We start from the raw sequence: 26424 nt of genomic DNA on the forward strand, positions 1-26424 counted from the left end.
CCAATCATCTTCTTTGAACTCCAAATCCCTACGACGAACATCCGAATAGGATTTCTGACGACTCTGTGCAGTCTTCAACTGCTCCTTAATGATTTTAAATTTTTCCATAGCCTGATGCACAAGGTCTGGCCCTATCATATCTACTTCCCCAATTTTGAACCACCCAATGGGAGATCTACATCTCCTACCATATAAAACCTCGAACGGTGCCATCTGAATGCTAGCATGATAGCTATTATTGTATGCAAATTCTATAAGTGGTAAATGATTATCACAACTACCTTTGAAGTCTAGCACACAAGCACGCAACATATTCTCAAGCGTTTGAATAGTCCGCTCTGCCTGCCCATCAGTTTGCGGGTGAAAGGCTGTACTACGATTCACCTGAGTACCCAAACCTTGGTGAAATTTCTTCCAAAAATTAGCAGTGAGTTGTGCTCCCCGATCAGAAATGATGGAAACTGGGGTGCCATGCAACCTGACTATTTCTTTGATATACAACTGAGAATACTGCTCCGCTGTGTTGGTAGACTTAACCGGCAAAAAGTGTGCTGACTTCGTGAGTCAATCCACAATCACCCAAACTGAGTCCAACTTGCGCGGAGTGAGCGGTAATTCTACCACAAAGTCCATATTAATCATTTCCCATTTCCACATTGGAATTTCTATGTTCTGTGCTAACCCACCAGGCCTTTGGTGTTCGACCTTCACTTGCTGACAATTTGGACATCTTGCCACAAAATCCGCCACATTCCTTTTCATATCATTCCACCAATAGACTTCCTTAAGATCATGATACATTTTTGTAGAACCTGGGTTCACGGAATATCTAGAAGTATGAGCTTTAGTCAAAAAAATTTCACGGAGACCATCCACATTTGGAACACATAGTCGCCCTTCGTACCTTAGTGTACCATCATCCATGCCAAGAGAAAATGCCATGGTCTTATGTTTATGAATCCCCTCTTTCAATTGTACTAACAATGGGTCATTGTATTGTTTTTCTTTGACTTCCACTACAAGTGATGATTCAGCCCTATTTTGCATAATTACCCCTCCTTCACTAGAGTCCGTAAGACGAACTCCCAAACTAGCCAATCGGTGAACTTCTTTAGCCAATGGTCTTTGATATGCCTCCAAGTGTGCTAAGCTACCCAGAGATTTTCGGCTAAGAGCATCCGCCACAATATTAGCCTTCCCTGGATGGTATAAAATATCAATGTCAAAATCCTTGAGTAATGCAAGCCATCTTCTCTGCCTCAGATTCAATTCTTTCTGCTTGAAAATATATTGAAGGCTCTTATGGTCCGTGAATATATCCACATGGACCCCATATAAATAATGACGCCAAATTTTCAATGCAAATACCATTGCTGCAAGTTCTAAATCATGTGTTGGATAGTTCTTTTCATGATTCTTGATTTGCCTAGAAGCATAAGCTATCACCTTCCCATGTTTCATTAATACACCCCCAAGACCGATTCTTGAAGCATCATAATATACCACAAATCCATATATACCCTCCGGTAGAGTCAACACCGGTGCCGTAGTCAATCTTGCTTTCAATTCCTGGAAACTCTTTTTACAAGCATCTGACCATTGGAACTTAATTGCCTTCTACGTGAATTTAGTCAATGGAGAGGCAAGACTAGAAAACCCCTCCATAAACTTTCTATAATATCCAGCCAAGCCTAAGAAACTGCAAATTTCTGTTGGAGTTGTAGGCCTCGGCCAATTCTTTACAACTGGAATTTTCTGAGGATAAACCTTAATTCCTTCACTAGAAATAACATGAGCCAAGAATATGACTGATTCAAGCCAAAATTCACAATTTGAAAACTTTGCATATAATTTGTGCTAATGCAGGGTTTGCAGAACTACCCTGAGATGATCGGCATGGTCTTCTCGACTTCGTGAATATACAAGAATATCGTCAATAAACACTATCATAAAAGAGTCGAGGAATGGCTTAAAAATTCGATTCATATGATCCGTGAAGGCTGTTATGGCGTTTGTTAGCCCAAACAACATTACCAGAAACTCAAAATGCCCATACCGGGTTCTAAAAGCCATTTTCGGAATATCCCGCTCCCTGATCTTCAAAAGGTGATACCCGGATCTTAAATCAATTTTGGAGAGGTACATGGCACCTTGCAATTGATCAAACAAGTAATCTATCCTTGGCAGTGGGTACTTATTCTTGATTGTGACCTTATAAAGTTGTCGATAGTCAATACACATGCGTAGTAACCCATCTTTCTTTCTTACAAAGAGAACAGGTGCACCCCAAGGCGACACACTAGGTCGGATGAAACCCTTTTCTAACAAATCTTTCAATTGTTCCTTTAGCTCCTTCAATTCTGCCGGTGCCATTCTGTATGGTGGAATAGATATAGGATGTGTGTCTGGCATCACATCAATCACAAAATCAATCTCCCTATCTGGTGGGATCTCAGGGAGTTCATCCGGAAAGACTCTCAGAGATTCATTCACAACAGGCACAGACTCAAGTGTGGGCGCCTCAGCATCGGTGTTCGTAACTCGGACCAAATGGTAAATACACCCCTTGTTGATCCTTTTCGTGGCCTTAAGGTAAGAAATAAACCTACCTTTCGGCACTACATCATCACCCTTCCACTCAATAACTGGCTCATTTGGAAATTCAAACCTAACAATCCTGGTTCGGCAATCAAGCTTGGCAAAACAAGACTAAACCCAATCCATCCCCATTATCACATCAAAATTGACCATTATCAATTCAATAAGATTGACCATGGTGTCCCGACCACGCAACGTGACAACACAATTCCTATAAACCCGCGCGGCCAAAATAGACTCACCAACCGGAGTAGATACAAAGAAAGGCTCATAAAGCTGTTCTGGTTCTATCCCAAATTCCATAGCAACATAATGTGTGACATATGACAAAGTGGAACCAAGATCAATAAGAGCATATACATCATGAGATTGGATGGTTAATATACATGTGACAACATCTGGAGAAGCCTCTGAATTCTGGCGACCCCTCATAGCATAAAAACGGCAAGATGCTCCCGAACTCTGTACTCAACCTCTAGCTTTACCACGCCCTGCGGGTGTTGGAGTGCTTCGAGCTGGAGGAGGTGTTGCAGATATAGTAGCTGTAGAATTGGCTGGTTGTGCCATGCCCCTGCCCGCACCCTGGCAGGACGAATAACAATCCCTCTGAATGTGACCCCTCAATCCGCATCTGTAGCATATAGGTAGGTCCATGTAGCATATTCCTAGGTGCATCTTTCCACACCCAGGGCATGGGGGCTTCCTCTACTGCTGTAATCTACCACCATGACGACCCTGCTAATATGAGCCCCTATTGCCCTGATTGGGCCTGAAACTGCTCCACTGCTGCTGCTGACTAGGTGCTGATGGTGGTGCACTAGCTGAAGACTGAGCAAAGGACTGTGATGGCCCTGACGACCCTCCTCTGAAGGCTGACTTGCCACCACCAGAAGAACCACCAAAGTTGCCCGCAGACCGGGCCTTATTACTACCCTCTCGCTCCATTCTGTTCCTTAATTTGCGGGTCTCTGTGGCTTGAGCGAATGCCACCATCTTTCCATAGTTCATATCAGAATTCAAGGCGGTTGTAGCAGCCTCATTAATTACCAAGGGACTAAGGCTCTGTACATATCGGCGAACTCTAGCCTTCATTGTGGGCAGCATGCAAATAGCATACTTAGACAGGTACGCGAATCTCATATGGTAATCCCACACACTCAGGCTACCTTGCCTCAGGTTCTCAAACTCAGCAGCACGGGCTGCCTTAGTCTCGGAAGGCAAGAAATGATCAATGAAGGCATCGACAAACTCACCCCACCTCCCCGGAGAGCTCCCTTCTCCACGGGACTGCTCCCATAGTTCAAACAAAGAATATGCCACCTCTTTCAGGCAGTTGGAGGCCAATTCCACTGCCTCTGTTTTAGTAACACGCATAACTCTGAGAGTTTTGTGCATCTCATCAATAAAATCCTAGGGATATTCCTCTGAGTTAGTACCCGTGAACACTGGAGGATCCAGCTGGAGAAACCTGTTCACCCTGGAACCAGTAGAATCCCCTAGCTGACTGGAATAAGTGGGTGCAATATTTGACCTCTAGGTCGGGGAAGCCACTATTTGAGCCAACATCTGTATGGCTCCCCTAAGATCAACATCAGAAACACCAGAATCAGAAGCTGGAACTGGAGATGGAACTGGTATATGAGTTGGAGGGACCGTTGCACCTTTAGTAGGTGTAGGGACAGGTGTGGTCTGATCAGTTGTAGTTGAGTCAGACAGTATAGTAGCTGGAGGAATATTCTCACTCCTTGGGTGCTCACCCACATCATCACCTATAGGATCAACTGTCACTCCTGGGGTGACATTGGCTCTTTGGCCAGTTCTTGCCTTCTTCTTAGGTGCCATGTACTGAAAATTAGAGCAACTCAGGAGTTAAATAAGGAACAATCTTACAACAGACTTTATCGCACGATCAAGAACATGAAAGAAGGGTATTATTCCTAAATGTCCATGCAGCATCCTAATTATAGATGTTATCGACAACATACAGATAATAAGGACTCTACTAGACACAGCTCCGAGACATCCTAGGACACTTTAAAACCTTAGGCTCTGATACCAAGTTTCTCACGCCCCAAAATCAAGGAGCACGATCGGCGCTCAACCGAGTGAACCTGACCGAGCAAGCCTGTTAGATTTCCTTCTTCCCAAACTCATCCATGAATGAAGATAATACATATTTTCATTAATTAGACAAAAATGTGTTCATGTTCACAATACCAATTCATTACCAATAGTTCCATACGTAGTTTTTCTTTCCCAACACCAATACACACCCCACACTATGTCTACGGAGCCTCAATATATAAAGAAGAGTACAATGATAATGCCGGCAACAAGGCCCCGGCTATACCTCAAACCGAATACACAAAGTACAAAAGATACATAACCCCAGAATGAAGTGGGCTCACCAAGTCAGCTGGGAAGAATGTGTACTGCTATCACTGATCAATATCTCCTGCTGTGGAACCACCTTAATCCATTTAAAGATGAAGTGCCCCCGACAAAAGGGACGTTAGTACCGTCGAGTAGCACTAGTATGTATAACTAAACAGTCTCTCAATAGAATGACAAATAATACAAACAAGATTATCATAATATCAATGAAAGCCTTAATTAACATCAAACCTCAATTTAGGATCAAGACAGTGTTCAAATTAATTCTCATATCTCACATTGGGAGATTTTTAGTATCGATATACCATTCCACAAAACCATTATTCACAAAACCAGTATCCACAAAACCAATACTACCGTACTCTTAGCACGGTGTCCAATCATGACCCGATCGGCTAGGCCATCTCATTAGAGACATCAACCACAATTTCTCTCAATATCAATACCACCATCTTTAACACAGAGTCCGATCACGACCCGATCGGCTAGGCTATCCATTAGGGACATCGACCACAATCACAATTTCAATTACAATTTCCAGCACAATCACCACCATGTATGCGGCATGGTGTCCGATCACGACCCGATCGGCTATCCTATCCATTAGGGACATCAACCTTTTTATATCAATCATCGCATTTCATATTACTTTCACATATTTTCGTTTCATTGGCACTAATGGCCATAATTATAAGATCATTCTTGGCACGTTGGCCATATTCAGTATTTCATGCTCACCTTATCAATTTCAAATATCATTATCATCATCAACAACAAATACAATTCAAATCAAGGTGCGTAGCACACACGTGAGCAATTTAGAGTCTAAGGCACATAGATATATTTCACAAAATTTGGCATAATAGCCTTCATTGGAACTTGACTTAAAGTCGAAACATTATTAATGCACAACCCATATTTTAACACATCCTCAATTGGTAACATAACATGAATAAAGCATTTGGGATGCTTGTTGAACATATATCTTTCAACCTAATCTTACTCGGAATAGCCAATTTCATAATGAATTACTCGGGACTTACATAATTTACATGAATATCATGGGATTCAATTCTAAGAGAAGATTTTAGCCAACATACCTCACTTGAGCTTCCTTAAACTCTAAAAGGTTCCGGAATTCTTAGCAACTTCAATCTATTGTAGACATATAACAAATTGAATCAAAATTTGGAAGATGATCATGGTTCTAGCTCACTTGAGTATTTTATCAAACACTTGGTGTGCATAAGGTTTCAATGTCCTTTTTATGAAGGATTCCATCATCCCACAACTCAATCTTTACAATTTTTAGCTCAACAATCTTCCTACACCCTTTGATGCCCGAAAATTATCTTGCTAGTTACCCATTTTGAGAAGATTTTTAAATTAGGGTTTAGGGTGTAGAATCTTACCTCTAGGATAAAGACCTAGTGAGCTTCCCTTCTTAATCTTCCAAAACCTGAGTAAGAATTGAAGAAAAATTATTGAAGAACACCTTCTCACTCTAGGGCACTTTCTCTCACTCTAAAATATAAGATTATGGCTCAAAAATGGCCCAAAAAAACCCAAAAATGGAGCTCCAGAACATTTCTGCGGTCGCATATGTGACCGCATAATGGATATGCGGACCGCATATTGGTCGCATAATTGCTGATAAAAGGATCAAAAAAGCTGTATATGTATGCGGTCCGCATAGCTGTTATGCGATCGCATAATGCACCGCATAACATTTATGCCGTCGCATAGTCGACCGCATAGTTGCTTCCACTTGACCCAATTAGCTATCTCACTCTGCGGCCATTATGCGATCTGTAGAGTGATTCTGCGGTGGCATAATGGACCGCAGAAATGCACTTTTCCGCCAAAAATTTTCTTTTACTTTCCTGTGCATTGTTCAACCCAAAAAGTCCGAGCATCATTAAACATTATTTTCTTTGCAAATTTTGCCGGGCTTTACACTTAAGCTCTTCAAAATTTTCTGGGGTGTTACAATTCTGTTTGGCCCTGTTAAGAATGGGGTACACTTCTGTGGTACGGTATTTTTATGGTGATTGGTTTACATTGAAAATGCCTCATTGGACCTTAAACCTGTGGAAAAGAGTGAGTCACTTATGGTTAGGGGTATCTGGGAGTAGGGTTTAACTCTTGGTTTGGCTGCTCTTCCCGGCACAAGCATTTCCCTGGGCCCTATAGACCCTTGGGAACTTTGAAGTGTCGGGGGATTCAAAGGGGGCTTTTGTAAGGCCCCGTAAAAACAAATTCTAATGATTTAAGATTTTAAAGTGCGCCAATGGTATTTGGGAATAACGTATTTGAGTATTAAAGGAGACATATGGGATAGAGCCACATCATGTTGAATTGATAATGTATGTTTAAGGTGTTTTGGAACATACTAAGGAGTTTTGGAATTGGCAAGAACTTGTGTGGAACAAGTTGTACACATTAAGTGGAAAGGATGTTTCAATTGACATAAGACCAAACTTCAAATGAATATAACTCCCTCAATATAATGGCTTAGGTTGTGATATACCTATCAAATTTAAGCCCTTTGAGTCTAGTTTCCAATGCATCAAACCGTTCATCATTTGAATATATCTACAGAAAGTTATGGCCATTGTACTGGACCTGTGTCATATGCGTACCCAGATGCGCGGCCGCGCATATTTGAGAGTTTCTACCTCAGGTGCGCGGCTAGATGTGCGGACGTGCACGTAGGAGCTCATTTAATACCCCCAAGGCCGGGTAGAGAGAGGGGTTAAGTCATTTTTAAGCTAAAACCTTATATTTTAGAGAGAAGTGAGAGTGTTTTATAGAGAGGAAGTAGATGAAGCTTTTTGTTCATCAAGATCTTGTTCAAGCCTTGAAATCCAAGAAGGAAATCTCATAAGATCTTCACTCAAGAGGTAAGATTCAAACCCCTAATCTTCAATTTCGAGTTTGGGGTAAAAGATGGGTGATTGGAAGTATGATTCTTGGGTGTAAGAGTATTAATTATACATGCTTGTACCAATAAGGTTTGTGGGAAGATTGTTGAGCTCAAATAAGTAAGGATTGGGTTGTGGAGTGAAGGAAATCTTGTAGAAGAACCTTGTAGTTAAATTTGCACACATAGTGTTTGATAAAATGCTCAAATGAGATGAAACCATGAATATCTTCCTAATTATGGTTCAATTTTGTTATGTCTCAAAATAGTTTGGGATTGCTAAAATTTCCAGAACGTTGTACTAATTTAAGGAAAGCTCAAAGCGAGGTATGTTGGCTAAACTTTCTCTTTTAAAATCGAATTCCATAATATTTCCGTAAGTTTCAAAGTATGATTTGCGTATTAAAATGCTATGTCTTTGAGTCATGTTCCAAATGAAGGTTATGATGCCAAATTGTGTGAGAAATCCTCAATATTCTTAAGACTCTTAATTAGTCATATGTGTGCCTAAAGTTTTGACTGAAAATGTCTTGTGGTTGATAATCTATAAAGATGCTTGAAGATGAAATAAGTGAATTGGGGATATAGAGTGTGGCCAACGTGCCAAGAATTTAAGTTATAATTATGGCTACTGGTGCCAATGAAATGAGAGAGTGTGATAAAGATTATGAAATGAGCCTCGACTCAACTGTTTAAAAATGATTTCAAAAATCGAATTGCCTAAAAGCTTTTCTACGAAAATCATGCCCATAAGTGGCTGTTTTAACTAATGCTTTGCTTTATAAATATATCCAGTGTGATTCGAGTTCTATATACTCATGTGTTGAAATTGTACGTTGTCATTTTTGGGGAAGAGTATTGCAAGAATAAATGGTGTATTGATTGTATATGATTTTTCATGTGTGTTTCTATTGTTGGTGGGTATGCCTCATTCTTTAGGAAGAAACCATTTATGTTTGAAGTTCCCATTTCAAATGGATATGAAGTATATAATTTATGGAATATTCTATATGTTGATATTTGATGGAGATCTTTGAAGTTGAATGAGGTAAAAGTGTGGAATATGCAATACGGCCATCGTGCCAGGAATAAAGAATCTTGTGAATGGACAAATGAGCCAATGAAATATTGTTGTTGTGAGTGACTGGAAATACTAATGAGAATTTATACTATGTGAAAGATGTTGAGGTGAGTACAATTGTATTTATGTTACCTTTGTGTGCAAATGAAATCAAAAAAAAATAATTTTGGGAGCATCATTAGCAAAACCGAGGAAGGATGGGTCATAATGCCCACACCTGAAATTACACGTGCTGGTGTAGAGGTGGATTGTGATTATTCCCCTTATTTGGGATGAGATTGATGTGATAAAATTATTCCTCTTAATTGAAATTGAGATTTTGGTTGATGTCTTCAAATAAGACAGCCTAGTCAATCGGGTTGTGATCGGACTCCGTGCTAAAATTACGGTGGTATTGGTATTGATAGTAATTGTGGTTGATTCTCTAAGGAGATACCCTAGCGGATCAGGTCATGATCGGACTTCGTGCTAAAATTACGGTGGTATTGGTATTGATAGTAGTTGTGGTTGATTCTCTAAGGAGATAGCCTAGCCGATCGGGTCGTGATCGGACTCCTAGCCGATCGGGTCGTTATCGGACTCCGTGCTAAAATTACGATGGTATTGGTATTGATAGTAATTGTGGTTGATTCTCTAAGGAGATAGCCTAGCCGATCGGGTCGTGATCAAACTCTGCGCTAAAATTACGGTGGTATTGGTAATGATAGTAATTATGGTTGATATCTCTAATGAGATAGCCTAGCCGGTCGGGTCGTGATCGAACTCTGTGCTAAAAGTACGATGGCATTGATATTGTGAACATTGGTATTGTGAACATCGGTATTGTGAACACTGGTATTTTGAACATCGGTATTGTGAACATTGGTATTGTGAATAGTTATATTGTGAACAGTGGTATATCGGTGCTAATGGTCTCCCAACCAAAACAAAATTGTAAATGAAGTTCATCTTTTGAAAATTAATATGTTTTAACTGGACATTTGGATATTGTTGATTGTGACTTGCTGTTTCTATGTGTTGCCTTTTCTTATATGGGCATTCTATTTTGAAAGAGGACTTTTAGGTATACATACTAGTGCTATTCGACGGTACTAACGTCCTTTTTGCCGGGAGACGCTGCATCTTTAATGGATGCAGGTGGTTCTACAGCAGGCGGTATTGGTCAGTGATAGCGGTACACTCTTTTCAGCTGACTTAGTGAGCCCCACTTCATTTCGGGGTCATGTATCTTTTATTTCTCATCTACTTTGTGGTTGAGGTATAGCCTGGGACTTGTTGCCGGTATTTCCATATTTCTCTTCTATTGTACTTAGAGGCTCCGTAGACAAGTTGTGGGGTGGTATTTAATGTGGGGAATTAAATTAGAAATGTTGGTATTTCGAAATCATATTTTGCATTAATCCTATAAACTCATAATATTTTGGAAAATTATGAATGAAGCTGCTAATGGGAATGAAAAGGAAGTTGTTAATAAAATCTTTTCAGTGTTTGATTAATGGAGTACATCTCCTCTTTATTCATGAATGAGTTTGGGTAGAAGGAAATCTAATAGGCTTGATCGGCCGGGTTCTCTCGGTTGAGCGCCGGTCGCGCTCCCTGAGTTTGGGGCGTGACAGCTTTGACCTTGAGTGGAACTCTACCCTTATCCTCTAATCCATTTATATTCAATACTCCTTTTGGATTTAGTGTTTAATGACAATGAAAGCTTTTCAATGTAAATCTTTTACCATATATAACCGCCACATTAGTATGACCTTTCATAATATTTAAGTATTGTTAGTTGCTATATTTTGTTTAAGTCATTAACTCACATATTTCATCTATGATTGTGTGTATAGAATATGTATCTAATGACTTTCTCTCTTTCTTTTGAACATGTACAACTATTGGACATGCTGAGTTTCCAAGGAACTCAGGCCTAAACTCCGCGTCATGCATCTAAAATCTGGAGCATGTTGCTATCCATTCTCGCTGATTATTGGGCCTACCTCTTTTAGGCCCAAACCAGAGTCACTCCTTACTTTTTACTACTTTATTACATATTGTTATTTATATGCTCTCACATGTATATACATTTTCTCTCTTCATATTTTATTTAGTATTTTGATTTACCTTTTGAATTACATAAATAACTTAGGCCAGCCTTAAAGAACATAGGGTTAAAATAAATACTAAATAGTAACTTTTTAATTCATCAATCATGTGCTGCTTACGTTGTTAATCCGATATTTTTTACTAACTTTTTCATGATGATTTTGAAGATCAAAATAACTTAGCCAAGGCGACATTCCCTTTTTTTCAAAACCAGAAACGAATCGCACGACTAGCCTCTTAAAAGAAATTGACTCTTTCAAAACTTAGGTGCAGCCTCCCAACAAGGCTTTCAAACATCCCCTCACTAAGATTTAGGTAATTTCAGAAGCCAAGGTATACCTTAGACTCATTTTCTTATAACATCTTAGAATTATATGAACATCCATTATTTAAAAAAATAAAGTGTTTTTGCACATGTTTTATGCAAACCTTTCAATTTTAGAACTCTTTTAATTACATAAATGGTAGTTTTCAAGACTCTTTCTAAAACTCATACCCCTTTTTAAATTTCGGATCCCTTCTAACATCCTACTCTCACTTAGATAAGTATTAAGCCATGCCTCTCTAATACTAATTAAGAAGAATATAAAAAACTAACCCTTTAAACCTAGTCTAAGTCTTATGGAGCTACCCTAGGTAGATTTTATGGGATGCCTAACACCTTCCCCTTAGAAGAACAAGAACCCTTGCCCAAAAAATTCATCGGTTAGCAAACTAATAAAAAATATGACTTTGATAATTAAATAGGTACCCTAATATATATTTAAATACTAGGTGGTGACTCTCTTTCACCAATAACAGAGAAACCACAAGTTGAATCTTGTCTTGACTCATGCATAATAAGGTGCAACTGTCTCGCACCGATTGCCTACAAATCCGGCCAGGCCACCGGTCAAGTAGAAACCCAGAAAATTCAAGCCAGATTTGAGTCTAAGGATCAAAGAAGAAGTCAACAAGTAGATAGAAGCGAATGGGGTGAGAGTCACCAATTATCCTACATGGTTGGCAAATATTGTACTGGTACCGAAGAAGGATGGGAAGAACAAGATATGTGTAGACTACCGAGATCTCAACAAAGCCGGTCCCAAGGAGGACTTTCCTCTGCCAAATATCCATATCCATATTGACAACTGTGTGAAACATGAGTTGTAATCATTCGTGGATTGTTTTGCTAGACGCCACCGGATTCTAATACATGAAGAAGACACATAAAAAAATAGCATACAGCACACCGCGGGGAGTCTATTGCTACAGGGTCATGTCGTTTGGTCTCAAGAATGTTGGGGCTACCTACATTAGGGCCACGATGACCCTCCTTCATGACATGATCCACAAGGAAATTGAAGTATATGTGGATGAATTCATCATCAAGTCGTGAAAGAGTGCAGATCATTTGAACAACTGAAAGAAGTTCTTTGAACGATTGCAGAGATATAGCTTGAAGTTGAATCCTATGAAGTGTGCATTCAGAGTACCCCCAGGAATCCTATCAAGGCCATTCAAGACTTTCCTCCACCCAAATCAAGAAGGACGTGATGAGCTTCCTTAGAAGATTGAACTACATCAGCATGTTCATAACTTAGTCAACAGTAATGTGTGAGCTGATTTTCAAGTTGTTGAAGAAGGATGTCGCTACAAAGTGGACAGAGGAATGTCAAAAAGCTTTCGACAGAATTAAAGAATATTTGTTGAGTCCACCAGAGTTAGTCCCTCCGGAACCTGTGAAGTTGCTACAACTATACTTGTCCGTCTTGGATTTTGCATTAGGATGTGTATTGGGATAACATGATGAGACTGGAAAGAAGGAGAAAGCTATCTATTACTTGAGCAAGAAGTTCACACCATACGAAGCCAAATACACCTTGTTAGATTGGACCTGCTGCGCTTTGACCTGGATTGCTCAGACGTTAAGGCACCACTTATCGGCATATAACAGATATCTAATATCCTGACTCGACCCGCTCAAGTACATCTTTCGGAAGTCGATTCCTACAGGAAAGTTGGCCAAGTGGCAACTTCTTCTCAGCGAGTTTGACATTGTGTACGTGACACAAAAATCTATCAAAGGACAAGTATTGGATGATTATCTTGTAGAAAACCCGGTGGACAAGGTTGACTGGCCACTTACCACATATTTTCCAGATAAAGAAGTGTTGTTCGCAGAGGAGGACATTACAGATTCATACCCAGGGTGTAGAATATTGTTTGATAGAGTGGCCATTTTCAAGGGTGTAAGAATTGGGGCAGTGCTAATTTCTAAGTCAGGACAATATTATCCAGCTTCAGCTAAGATAAGGTTCCCTTGCACAAATAATATGGCGGAATACGAGGCTTTCATCGTAGAGATTATGAGGGCAGTTAACATGAACATCAATGAAATTTTTGTCATAGGAGATTCTGATTTGCTGATACACCAAGTTCGGGGTGAATGGACCACAAGGAATGTCAAGATCCTTCCATACTTGCACGACGTGAAAGAGGTGTGTAAGAAGTTCAACAACATCGAGTTCAAGCATGTTCCCGAAATCCAGAATGAGTTCGCCGATGCTCTTGCAACTTTGTCATCTATGATCCACCATCCGGACAAGAATTATATTGACCTAATCAGATAGAGGTTCGAGATCAACACAAACACTGTTTTCGTGTCGATGAAGAGCCAGATTGTAAGCCTCGGTACCATGACAACAAAAGGTTCTTCCTAGTAAGAGATTACACAGAAAGTGCCTCTAACTGTCAGAAGCGAGCATTGAGAAGACTAGCGAATCACTTTTTTGTTAACGGGGAATTATTGTATAGAAAAACCCGGATTTGGGACTATTAAAGTGTGTGGATGCTGCTGAAGCAACAAGGTAATTGGAAGAGATACACGTAGGAACGTGCGGACCATATATGAACGGTTTCACCTTAGCCAAGAAGCTTTTGAGAGCCGGATACAACTGGATGACCATGGAAAGTGATAGCATCCGCTATGTGCAGAAGTGTCACCAGTGTCAGCTTCACAGGGATTTCATCCAGGTGCTGTTGAATGAGTTAAATGTACTGGGTTATCCTTGGTCATTTGCCACTTGGGGCATGGATTTGATTGGACCTATAGAACCCACCGCATCGAACGAGCATTGGTTCGTCTTGGTAGCCATCGACTACTTCCCAAAATAGGTCGAAGCCTCTACATATAAGGCTGCCACAAAGAAGGTAGTGGCAGATTTCGTCCATAACAACATAGTCTGCAGATTCGAAATTCTAGAGTCAATCATAACTGACAACGCAGCCAATCTCAACAGCGATCTTATGAGGGAGATTCGCGAGAAATTCAGAATCGTCCACCACAATTCCACAGCCTACAGGATACAAATGAATGGAGCAGTTGAAGCAGCCAACAAAAATATTAAGAGGATCTTACGAAAGATAGTGGATAATCACAAGCAATGGCACATGAAGCTATCCTTTGCCTTACTATGTTACCGCACCACTACGAGAACATCTACTAGGGCAACACCATACAAGTTGGTATATGGAACAGAAATGTGATACCCGCAGAGGTCGAGATACCATCTTTGAGAGTCATCCAGGAAGACAAGCTAGATGATGCAGAATCGACACGTGTCAGGCAAGAACAACTCATGATCATTGATTAAAAGATAATGAACGCAGTTTGTAATGGTCAGCCTTATCAAAATAGGATGGCCAATATGCGTTCAATAGAAAAGTGAAACCTTGGCAGTTCACCCCCGGGCAACTAGTGTTGGTCCATCGAGTATTGTCAGGAGGTGCACTTATCCTAGTAGTAATGGACTGCAGAGTCAGCACGCAGCCCATCAATGCAGACACAATCAAGAGATACTACATTTGATGACAATCCCCCTCCTGTAATAGATAATCCAAATATCAGTTTGTATGTATTCGGAACTACGCCACGACTAGATTTTCTTTGGCCGGAATACGTAGGTAATCCATGCAAGATTCAACCATCAATTGTAATCGAACTACGTTTTGGCCTGATTCCATTTGGATACATAGGCACTCTGAGTCAGACTCGGCCACTTCATTTCAAATTTCTTACCACTTTGTATATATTGTAACTGAACTACGTCTTGACCTGATTCCATTTGGATACGTAGGCTGCCTGAGTCAGTCTCGATCATCATAATTTATATTAGCATTTTATCATCCTCGAACTACGTTCAGACATGATTCCGCTCAGATATGTAAATGACCTGAAAAGGTTCGGTCATAACCTTAGGAAAGCCTTTGTTATACACTAGTTTACATTAGGATATGATCGCGATGACAAGAAGCTACGTCATCAGTGGAATATCTTAAAGATCGTCATCATTAGGACCGAACCATGCAGAAATGTTACTCGCATCAGAAGGAACTACTAAACATGTCATAATCCGGAATAACAATGTTTACCATAAACATAAACGATTTTTCAAAATAATATTAGAAATCCTACTCTTCCACCCACCAAACATCGTGGCGTAACCCACCACATCTGGGGCATGGCCAGGTCTATGATCAACACAAATCAACACTCCTCCCCTACTAACAAGTTTTGTTTGAGCGCAATATCGACAAGAATCAAGGGACACCAGAGCGCACCAGGAACAATGATGAACCCGCTACAATTGCATGAGCCCCTATCTCTCCTTTATTATTCATTTTCTCATATGGTTAAGGATTAACAATTCTTTGCAGGTAATTCGGAATCAATTCTTCAATGTGATCGAAGCACCCTATATATATTAATCTGTTTGCTCTACCAATTGGAGAATCTTGTACATATCGAGCCGTCGGACCCGTCTATCGGAGCTTTGTATATAGCAAGCCATATGCTCTACCAATCAGAGCAGCTTGTACATATCATGCCGTCAGCCCCGTTAATCGGAGTCCTGTATATAGCAAACTGCTAGCCTCGCCAATCGGAGCCCTGCACATAGCAAACCGTCCAGTTTACCAACTGGAGCACTTTGCACATATCGCACCATCACTCTGCCACATCGCAGATTCCAACATTCAAAGTCAACTACTCCCATCACGCGAAGATACTCCCATCCTGCGAAGATTCTAAATTCAAAGTCAATTACTCCCATCGAGCGGAGATACTCCTATCATGTGGAGATTCAAATGCTCTGACAGTTACGGAATGGTACACAACCCGGCTAACCATCAAGTCAAATTTTAAGGCCCGTCCTAGACATCCCAAATAATACTCTGGAGCTTGGAGATTTCAAAATGAAACATCCCATCACCCAAAGATCCCAAATAACGGCTAGCCGGCAGCCAGGCATCATCATTCCTGCATATTTACATCATATCTTCCTTTTTACAGGATCAAACACTACAACATGGAACGTCTTCTAAGCAAGAAACAAGTTACACCGCTATGAGGGACACCAAACTCATAAGCGAGCCAGGGATCCAAACTCCAACTCAATCTGATTAGTAGGACTCAAAAATCGTCAAGTCTTCCAAATCTCATAATCAAGATGCAATCCGTGAAGTCATTCGGTTCCAAAATCCTTTCGTCTTGCAGTATCATCGTAACACAATACTGGGGTAATTCCTACAAGCGCGCCCTCTCCAAATAACCATTCTAGAACTACATGAGGCCTAATCCTCGTTAAGCCCGAGGTATGTAGGCGATTCAAAGCCAGAATCAGCCCCTAATCACATAGATTATGATCTTTCCCAATCTCGTGAACCATCTCTACAATTTCTTTGCCCAAAAACTCTTTCATCGTCTCCGGATAAAGAAGGGCATCTCTTGACGATCAATTTTGACCCTCCCTTTTAAAATTAAATTAGTTATGCTTATTAACAAGCAATAAATGTGGTAAAATATTTTCTAATCAATAATACCTAATTTTCTAAAATATAAAAGATAAAAATAATTAATATTGTTGAATTAATAGCAATTTGATATTAAATATTATTAAATAAATTACTCTTACTGTTTTGGACTATTAAAATAACCTTTATATTTTAATAATCATGTTTTATAATTAATTCAATGAATTAGCCTTTAATTTATAACTATACTGTCTTTATTACTTTATTTAGCCAAAATTAGTTTAATAATTCAATAAACGAAATATTAGAGCAATTAATAATTAATTACAGTAATTAAAAATATATTTGATGATTATATTTTATTACGATTAATTAAGTATGATTAAGTTGATTTTAAAAGGGATTAAACGGTCAAAATGCTTAAAGTGCAATTAACATATTATACTCAACGTGGCTATGTGTTAAAGTCCATTTCAGTTGTTTAACCCAAAACACACGAGCCCAAACGCCTTGAGTCGGACCAGACCCACCTCCTCTATCCTATGTTGGCGATCTCTGTCACCCAATCCGAGTCAATTAACAAATGTCACATCACCCATCTTCCGTACTCACAAAAGAAGCACACCATTGATCCAAAGTATCAACGATCCATAATTAATCTTCATTTTTCTTTTATTTCAAAGTCATTGCCAAAACTCATTCCAACTGTTGGATCACAAAGATCCAACAACGGTCACTTTTTCTCATAATACAACTTTTATAAATTTTATACTATGAAATATTAGGGTCGTTGATCAAATGATCTAAAGGCCCAGATTCATTTGTGCATCTTAAACCAACCAAACACCCCTAAACCCTCATTCATTCTCAACCCTACCCGTCCGCCTCTCTTTCTCAAATCTCTCTCTTTTCTTTCATCCCCATCAACCCCGTCAATCACAAATCCTTGCACAAATTTATGTAAGGTAACAAATTCAAACCCCAAATCACCCAATGTGACCCCTACATATGCGAATCATGCCGATACTTCCGTTTTCATCACCCAAATTCAAAAGCTCTAATTTGAACCCTAGACCTAAATCGTGCTACAAAGAACAATCTGTTCTCCCATCGTTCTTTCAAATTCATGGCATGCATGACCGTGTCTTAGACTTCATTATCATTATTCTTTGTCTTGAGGTCAAATGTAGAGGTCAAATTTAGTGAGCTCTGAACATTGGAGCTTTGTCCGATGGATTTTCGCCTTCAACGGCCATCTCCTTGTGCCCAGGTAAATCTGTGTTATTTTTCCCCTCTGTTCTTCACCAATTTCACCTCTATTGCTATCATCATCTATGTAATCATCATTTTCCACTATCGATTTGAAATCTGACCGGAATCCCAAGGCTTGAATGCCACTATAAAAGGGGCATTAAATGTCATCACCTAACACACATCTAATACTATCAGAAACACAAAAGGAAAGTAAGAAAAGGATTTCAATTTCAGGTTTTCTTGCTAGTCCACTAATACTCCCTGATTTTCCCTGTTCCTATCACGCCCTGACCTTGGGAAGCGCAACCGACGCTCAACCGAGATATCCTAGTCAAGCACCCTACTTGATTCCTTCTACCCAACCTTACCTAAGAATTATTTTTGGAATCAATAACAAGAGATAAAACATGTGAAGAGGATAAGTGTGTAACATCATCTTGCATTACTTTAAGGGGGCTTCATTTACATTTTCCAAAAGATTGCACATTCATATTAAAAGTGGAACATCTGGTAACTACAACATTTATAGTCATTTTTTTCCAAATCAAAACACAACCCACACTATGTCTACGGAGCCTCCAAATGAAACAGAAGAGTAGTATGAAAGTGCAGGTGACAAGGCCCCGACTACACCTCAAAACACAATGTACAATACCAAGTGACATAAGGCCCCAAAGTAGAATAAGACTGAATAAAATTCACTGAGTAGAGAGTGTACTGCTAGAAATGGTCGATGCCGCCTGCTATGGAACCACCTGCATCCATCAAAGATGTGGCGTCCCCGGCAAATGGAACGTTAGTACATATGGACTAGTACTAGTATGTAAAGCTAAATAACCTCTCATGAAAATAGGATGCCAACATAAGGAGAAAAACATGAAAACAATGAGCATACCAATCATATTTAAATGTCAAGTTAGAACAAAGTAAAACTTCAAGTAAACATTTTTATTTTTGGTTGGGAGATCCTTAGTACCGATACACCACCATGCACATGGAATGGAGTCCAGTCACTCCCCGACCGGCTAAGCCATCTCACCCCAAAGTATGAGGATTGACATAGGAATACAAATCCACCATGTGCGCGGCATGACGTCTGATCTCTCCCCGATCGACTAAGCCGTCTTACCATAATTCTGTGTGGGTCGACATGGTCTTTGCCAACTATAAACTCATCCTAATTAAGGGGAATAATCTCAATATAATATAAAGTGAATTTATCCCTCAATCAATTCGTACACCGACATGTGTAGTTTCATGTTAGGGCATATATAACCGACCCATCTCGGTGACCTAACCATACTCCGAAAAGCATTTATTAGAAAACGAATCATGTACTTTTCATAGAATGGAACAAGATGATGAATTTTAGAATACATCAAATTGACCCTCCGAACCCATTCTATGATCGTAAAATGCACCGTAGAACAGGTCTGCAGTCCGCGAAAGGGACTGTGGAATCGTCCTCCAAAACTGGGCTGGCATGCCCAAGTCTGCCGCAGATCTACGGTTCGTAGACCACTTCTATGGTAGCAAAATAGATCGTGAATCCTCCCTCAAGAAAATCCTTATGCTGGTTCTGCGATGGAAGTGCGTCCCGCAAAATAATTATACGGCCGCATAATTGACCATGAAATAACCCTCAAGATTATGCTTCACCTGGTCTACTATGCGGAGAATCTGCGGCTAGCAAAGCATTTTTATGATCGCATAATGGACCGCAGAAAAGCGATATTCTGTAAGAATTTCCACCAACTCCGAAACGTCTGTACCGCATCTAAAATATTTCAACACATTTGCCTATTTCGGCATCATAAAATCTTAAATTTATTTGCAAAATTTTACGGGGCCTTATATACTCCCCCGCTTAGGATTATTTGTCCTCGAATGAGGGTCAAAGTTCTACATAGACACCCAATATGACTCAACTCTTCATTCACACACCAGAAGTCCCAAATTTAACTAACTCCTTAAATTTTCAAAAATTTCGGTAGAGTCTTCCTTGTATTTGGGCCTATCCACCTATTAGAGAGCCCCAGAAATCAATCCTAACATCATGTTCAGAATCCAATGATGTAACGTAGCATGAAAACAATACCAACCATAACCTCATAAGCATTATATTACCAAAAAGGATCATCTTAACATAAATTGTACAAGTTGAACATAATTCATGGAATGTAAACTCCTAACATTCTTCTAAAACACAACGATATGGTTACACAAACAAGTGAGGGTATTTCTGCTTCATCTCTTCCTCTGCATCCCAGGTGGCCTCTTCAACTTGTTGGTTTCACCATAGTACTTTCACCGAGGCAATCTCTTTATTCCTCAAACCTATGCTATCGAATTTTATTCTTACCATCTAATTAATAAAAATGCATCTATTCTAAGTGATGTTCTTGTGGCTAAGCCTCTATGACTAGTTAAAGTAATCTCCATATTGATTCTGTATATAGTTGGACTCTGTTAGTAAAGTAAAAATCATATGAGCTTTATCATGTTAGCTGAGCCAGATGAGTGATGTTCTTGAACTACCCTTTTGTTTATGTACCTCTAGATTTACTTGGTCCTCATGGTTGTGATATTGTATTGTTCCTAAAAATATTTTCCATGAAGCCTATGTATTTTATCTGATAACTAGCTGATAAATTTGTAGTTGATAACTTGCTTATTCTGCATATTCAGTGGTCCATATGTGGCTATTATTAGACCCTATTAAAGTTTCATTGATCTAGATCCTATGTTGATGATATTATATGTATTATTTTCTGCTAACCAAGTAGTTGAGATAAAATTAGGATGCTAAAATCTTTCTTGAGAACACTGTTAATACTTAGCAATACTAAGCCATTTGATACTTGCAATGTTCTGTTGTTCTGATTCAGTTCATACCTTTCATGCTAACTTGTTAGACCTTATATAGCAGCCTGATCATATCATTGTAGTAGAATGATCTCTATGTACCCTATGTGATGGCTTAAAACCATGCAATTAACCTTGTTAATGTATTAGGGAACTTGCATTCATGACTAAACATAACTTGATTTGGATAAAATTCTATTGTGAGTACTGACACTTGCCATCTGGTTACTGTTTGAGTTATGTGAGACTTCTATTGTTATGTTATAAAACTTATGCACCTGCATCCACACCTCCCATTGTGAATTTGGTTAATTTCACACACTATAACATGACTTTAGTTGAAAGATTGTGTGTTTGCACTTATGTGTCACAATTCTGACCTTACTGTGGTACTACACTGGTTTGCGTTTATGAATATTGTTTGTCAAAAGTCATATCTCTGATACTTAGAATCATATGTTCTCATGACTCCAACTGTTAGGCTTTGCCATGACTTCACACTATCATAATTCCTATATATTTGTCATGTTAACTTTTATCCAACCATGTGTTGAGCTTTGTTGAGATACTATGCTAGTGAACCTGTTTACATGCCCAACTATTAGCTCAGTATGGCCTGCTTGCCTTGATAAGTTAAAGTGAATGTCAATCACCAACTAGGATTGCTCTTAACAATATTGTAGGTTTTTCTTTAAAGTACATGTGCATTGTTCTTAAGCTGAGCCTGCATAAGAGAACTTTGAGTATCAAACCTATAGTGAAACCAACAGAACATGTACCTGGACTCCTCTCTATTTAATACTTGCCTATCAATATTTCTGAGCCTAAAAATAGGAGTAGTAAAGCATGACTACTACCTGCACTTTGTTATTTTTGTGCAATTATGTCCTAATGGTGACTTATGCCTACCACAATGTACTATCCTTATACCCTATGCTTGATATGAGATTTCCATGTCAATGTTGGTTTGTTCCCTCTACTGCAGTATCATATTTGCTCACAGTTGTGGAATCTCTGTGTGTTTGATCTTTTTAAAAGGTTCATAATGAGTCATATGCCTACAGATTTAATCCCTGCAGTTTAAAATTGCTATGTTGATGGTTTTTTGTGTTTAATCCTTCGAAGAAGACTAGGAGTAGGTGCTTAATGGTATTTGTGTGTGAGACCTGTTTATCGATGAGGTACCTTTCCTTGACACACGCATTGCTCGGGGTCCGTGAGACCCTCGTGAACTCTGAAATGCCAGGGGTTCACAAGCGTATTTTATCCATAAACAAGGATGACCCTAAACCTTTAATCATTTACTCCTCTGAATCTTCATAGGATTAATACAAATAAAATTTGTTTCACCAAATTCTTTAGCCCTTTATAATTATTTTGACATAATTTCAATCTTATTTCATTTCTACATTAGACATACACTAATGATCTTTTTTTATTTTTGTGTGTATATTTCGACTTGGACCTACTAAGTTCCATTGGGAACTCAAGCCGAAAGTCCAGTCCAGCCCGCTCCCCTTTCGCGCATAGTAGCTTGCCGCACAGTCCAAGTGCCATCGAGCGTGTTTAAGCTTACCAAGCCTAGATCGCCAAGACTCTAACCTCTCTCCCTCGTTTATTTTTTAACTCTGTTTGGTACTGTTTGTTATCTTGTATACATGAATGACTAACTTCATTATTGGATATTTTTGATATTTTGATCTTCTTCAAAGAAGTAGGCAAACTAAGGCCCATTGGTAAAAGAGTCAAAAACCAAAAATTCTACACTTTAAACCTTTTAATATTTGCTCAATTATTAATTTCAAATTTATTTTATCTTAACAAAATGAAAAACTTTATCTCGTTATAACTAACAACTCTCAATAAGTTTTGACTTGGACATATTCAAAAGCAAAACAAAATCTCTTTGAAAAATCAGAACTGTGAAAACCCATTGCGAAGCTGCTTTTCAAAGAATAAAACAAGACATGGCCGATGTTTGTGAACTAATGGACTTCAACAAGTTTCGAAATATAAGCTTCTTGCTGAAATTAATTTTCAAATAAGGTATACTTATTCCAACTTAAGGTGCATTTTCAAATAGTCCCATTACTTTATTAAGCTCCATATAAATAATTATCTTTCTAAAACACACACTCAACTTTCTTTCAAACACAATATTCATTACAAGGTTTTTTGAAGCATATATAGTTTTCAACTTATAAGCATACACGTTTCAAAAGCGATTTCCCATATTATAAAATCCCAAAATTCATGACTCTTTTTCGAAATACATATATGCCTCTTTAATAAAATAGTGAACTTTAGATAAAGACTTAGAATATTTTTAGACTTTAAGCAATAGCTAAGCAGAGTATAGACCCTTCTTTCCTCTAAACCTAGCCCAATCCTAAGGAGCTATCTCAGGTAAACTGTTAGTGGTGCCTAACACCTTCCCCTTAGAATAACTAGAACTCTTACCCAAATCCCATCGCTTAGTAGACTGTTAGGATAACGATCATATAAACCTATAGGTACCCTAATATACCTTAAAATATTAGGTGGCGACTCTCTTTTCCCAACTTTAGAAGAACCATTAGTTGTATTTTATTTTGACTAGTGCAGAATATGGTGCACCACTTCTATAATCAGTGTAAACCTCACATGACACACCATACAAGTAATGCCTCCAATTCATAAGTGCATGCACAATTGCTGCTAACTCCAAATCATGAACCGAACAATTCTTCTCATGAGATTTCAACTAGCGCGACATGCAAGCAATCACCCTACCCTCCCGCATCAACACACAACCAAGACTAACACGCAAAGAATCACAATAAACTATATTGATCCCCAATCCTAAGGGCAATACCAAAACTAGAGTTGTAGTCAAAGTAGCCTTGATCTTCTAAAAGCTCTCTTAACACTCATCAGACCATCTGAACGGGGCGCCTTTTTGGGTCAACTTGGTCAATGGAGCAACAATACTTGAGAATACTTCCACAAAGCGATGATAATAACCAGCCAAACCTAATAAACTCCGGATCTCTGTAGTTGTAGAAGGTCTAGGCTAGGTTTGAACTACCTCAATCTTCTTCCAATTCACCTTTACCCAGTTACTATATACCACGTGGCCCAAGAATGCTAATGAATCCAATCAAAATTTGTACTTGGAGAACATATCATATAACTTCTTCTCCCTCAAAATCTGATGCACAATCCTCAAATACTGCTCGTGCTCCTCCAAACTACGAGAATATACCAAAATATCATCAATGAACGCAATGACAAAAGAATAAAAACACAGTTGCAATACACTACAAATATATGAAAGTTGTTGGGTAATTAGTCAAAACAAAAGACATCCCCAAAAACATATAATGTACGTACCAAGTCCTGAAAAACATCTTGGGGATGTCTGAAGCCTTAATCTTCAACTGGCGATAACCCGATCTCAAATAAATCTTCAAGAACACCTTGGCACCCTAGAGATGATCAAACAAATCACCAATACGAGGCAATGGGTACTTGTTCTTGATACTAACCGTATTCAACTGCCTATAATCAATACACATTCTCACATAACCATCCTTCTTCTTCACAAACAACAATGGCACACCCCAATGCAATACACTAGGCCTAACGAACCCCTTATCAAACAACTCCTGCAACTGCTTCTTCAACTCAACTAGAGCAATATGGTATGTTGGAATGGATATGGTGTCATTCCCCGAACTTGGGGAGCGCGATCGGCGCTCAACCGAGATAACCTAGCCGAGCAAGACTGATAGATTGCCTTCTACCCCAAAATCACCCACGAATAAAGACAAGATATATTTTTGTTAATTAGACAATGAAGAGATCATGTATACAATACCAATTCATTACTATTAGTTACTTCATTTTAAAGTTTCAAAATACATGCACTTTCATAGTTGAAGTGAAACAAGTGATTCAAATACAACAAAACTAGTTTGACTTTTCCAACATCAATATACAACCCACATTGTGTCCGCAGAGCCTCTAACGGGTACAAAAGAAGTACCATGATAGTGCTAGCAACAAGGCCCCAGCTATACCTCAAACACGATACATGAGGAACAAAAGACAGAAGACCCCAAAATGAAGTGGGGCTCACCAAATCTGCTGAGAAGAGGGTGTACTACTATCACTGATCAATGCCACCTACTGCGGAACGAGTAACAGTACAATAAGAAAGAGACATGGAATCAATGAGGTCCTCAAACAATATTAAAGTATCAAATTAGGAGAAAGGGTAAATTTCAAGCAAGTTTCAATATTTTAAGCTGGGAGATCTTTAGTATCGATACACCACCGTGCTTTTAGCACGGAGTCCGATCTCAGCCTGATCGGCTAAGCTGTCTCACCCCGAGACGTCCACTCACAATACCACCATGTGCGTGGCATGGCGTCCGATCTTAGCCCAATTGGCTATGCCGTCTCACCACAATGCCGTGTGGGTCGACGTCACCTCACATTACGCTAGCAATCATCTCATCACATTTAAGGGGAATTATCTCAATACATCAAACTCATCCCATATTCGGGGAAAACTCTCACCACCTCACACGGGTATTTTACCCCTCACTCATAGGCACTAGTGGCCTCTATTGTAATATCATTCTCGGCACGTTGGTCGTGACTCATATTCTACACTTTCATTTCTTTACTTTCAAGGATCATCATCTCAACATCAACATAAAGAATATTCTGGTACCATAACTTCAAATTCATTAGTAATGGAAACTTTAAACACCATAGGTTTCTTCCCAAAGAATGGGGCAAACGGAACAGCAATAGAAACACACGTTAAAATCATAAAAAAGCAGTACACCATTTATTCTTGAACTACTTTTCCCCAAAAGGGCAATACACAATTTAGGTTCATGAGTAGATAAGAACTCGAATCACATTGGAACTACTTATAAAGGAGAGCATGGTGATTTACGTTTGGGACACGAACTCAATTCAAGTGCTCTAGTTACAACAACATGGCCACATTTTATACCTCACTCTCAGTTCTTTAACTTTCAAGCATATTTATAGATCATCATCAATAAGAGCATTTGGAATCAAGGCCTTAAGAATAAATATGAACAATAGGGGTCTTAAGCGCATTGAGATTTTTTTCACAATTGGGCATAAAAACTTGCAATTTAAACATGATTTGAAATCACACTATCTCGACATATTTGTCACACTAGGCTACATTACCGATGGAGAGCACAATACGATAGGTGTATTCGACACATATTTCTAATACATATCTTTCACTACAAGCTTATCCGGAATAGTCAAATTTATGAGGAATAACTCGAAATATGGAAATTAGGAACTTGGGGCAACCACACTAGAAACTTACGTGGACGTCATGGAATTCGATTCTAAAAGAGAAGTTTAGCCAACGTACCTTGCTTGA

The 26424-nt window shown here is 39.1% G+C and overlaps 1 protein-coding gene across 1 annotated transcript; it reads left to right on the forward strand.

The window, feature by feature from the left end:
• The first annotated feature begins 12682 nt into the window (after positions 1-12682).
• Positions 12683-13702, forward strand: LOC142177173 (uncharacterized). The gene is made up of 2 exons (XM_075245641.1): positions 12683-12862; positions 13058-13702. Exons 1-2 carry the CDS (start codon positions 12683-12685, stop codon positions 13700-13702), a joined length of 825 nt encoding a protein of 274 aa, XP_075101742.1.
• The last annotated feature ends 12722 nt before the right edge of the window (positions 13703-26424 follow it).

Source organism: Nicotiana tabacum, chromosome 23 (genome assembly GCF_000715075.1).
Source record: "Nicotiana tabacum cultivar K326 chromosome 23, ASM71507v2, whole genome shotgun sequence".
NCBI classification, from domain to species: Eukaryota; Viridiplantae; Streptophyta; class Magnoliopsida; order Solanales; family Solanaceae; genus Nicotiana; species Nicotiana tabacum.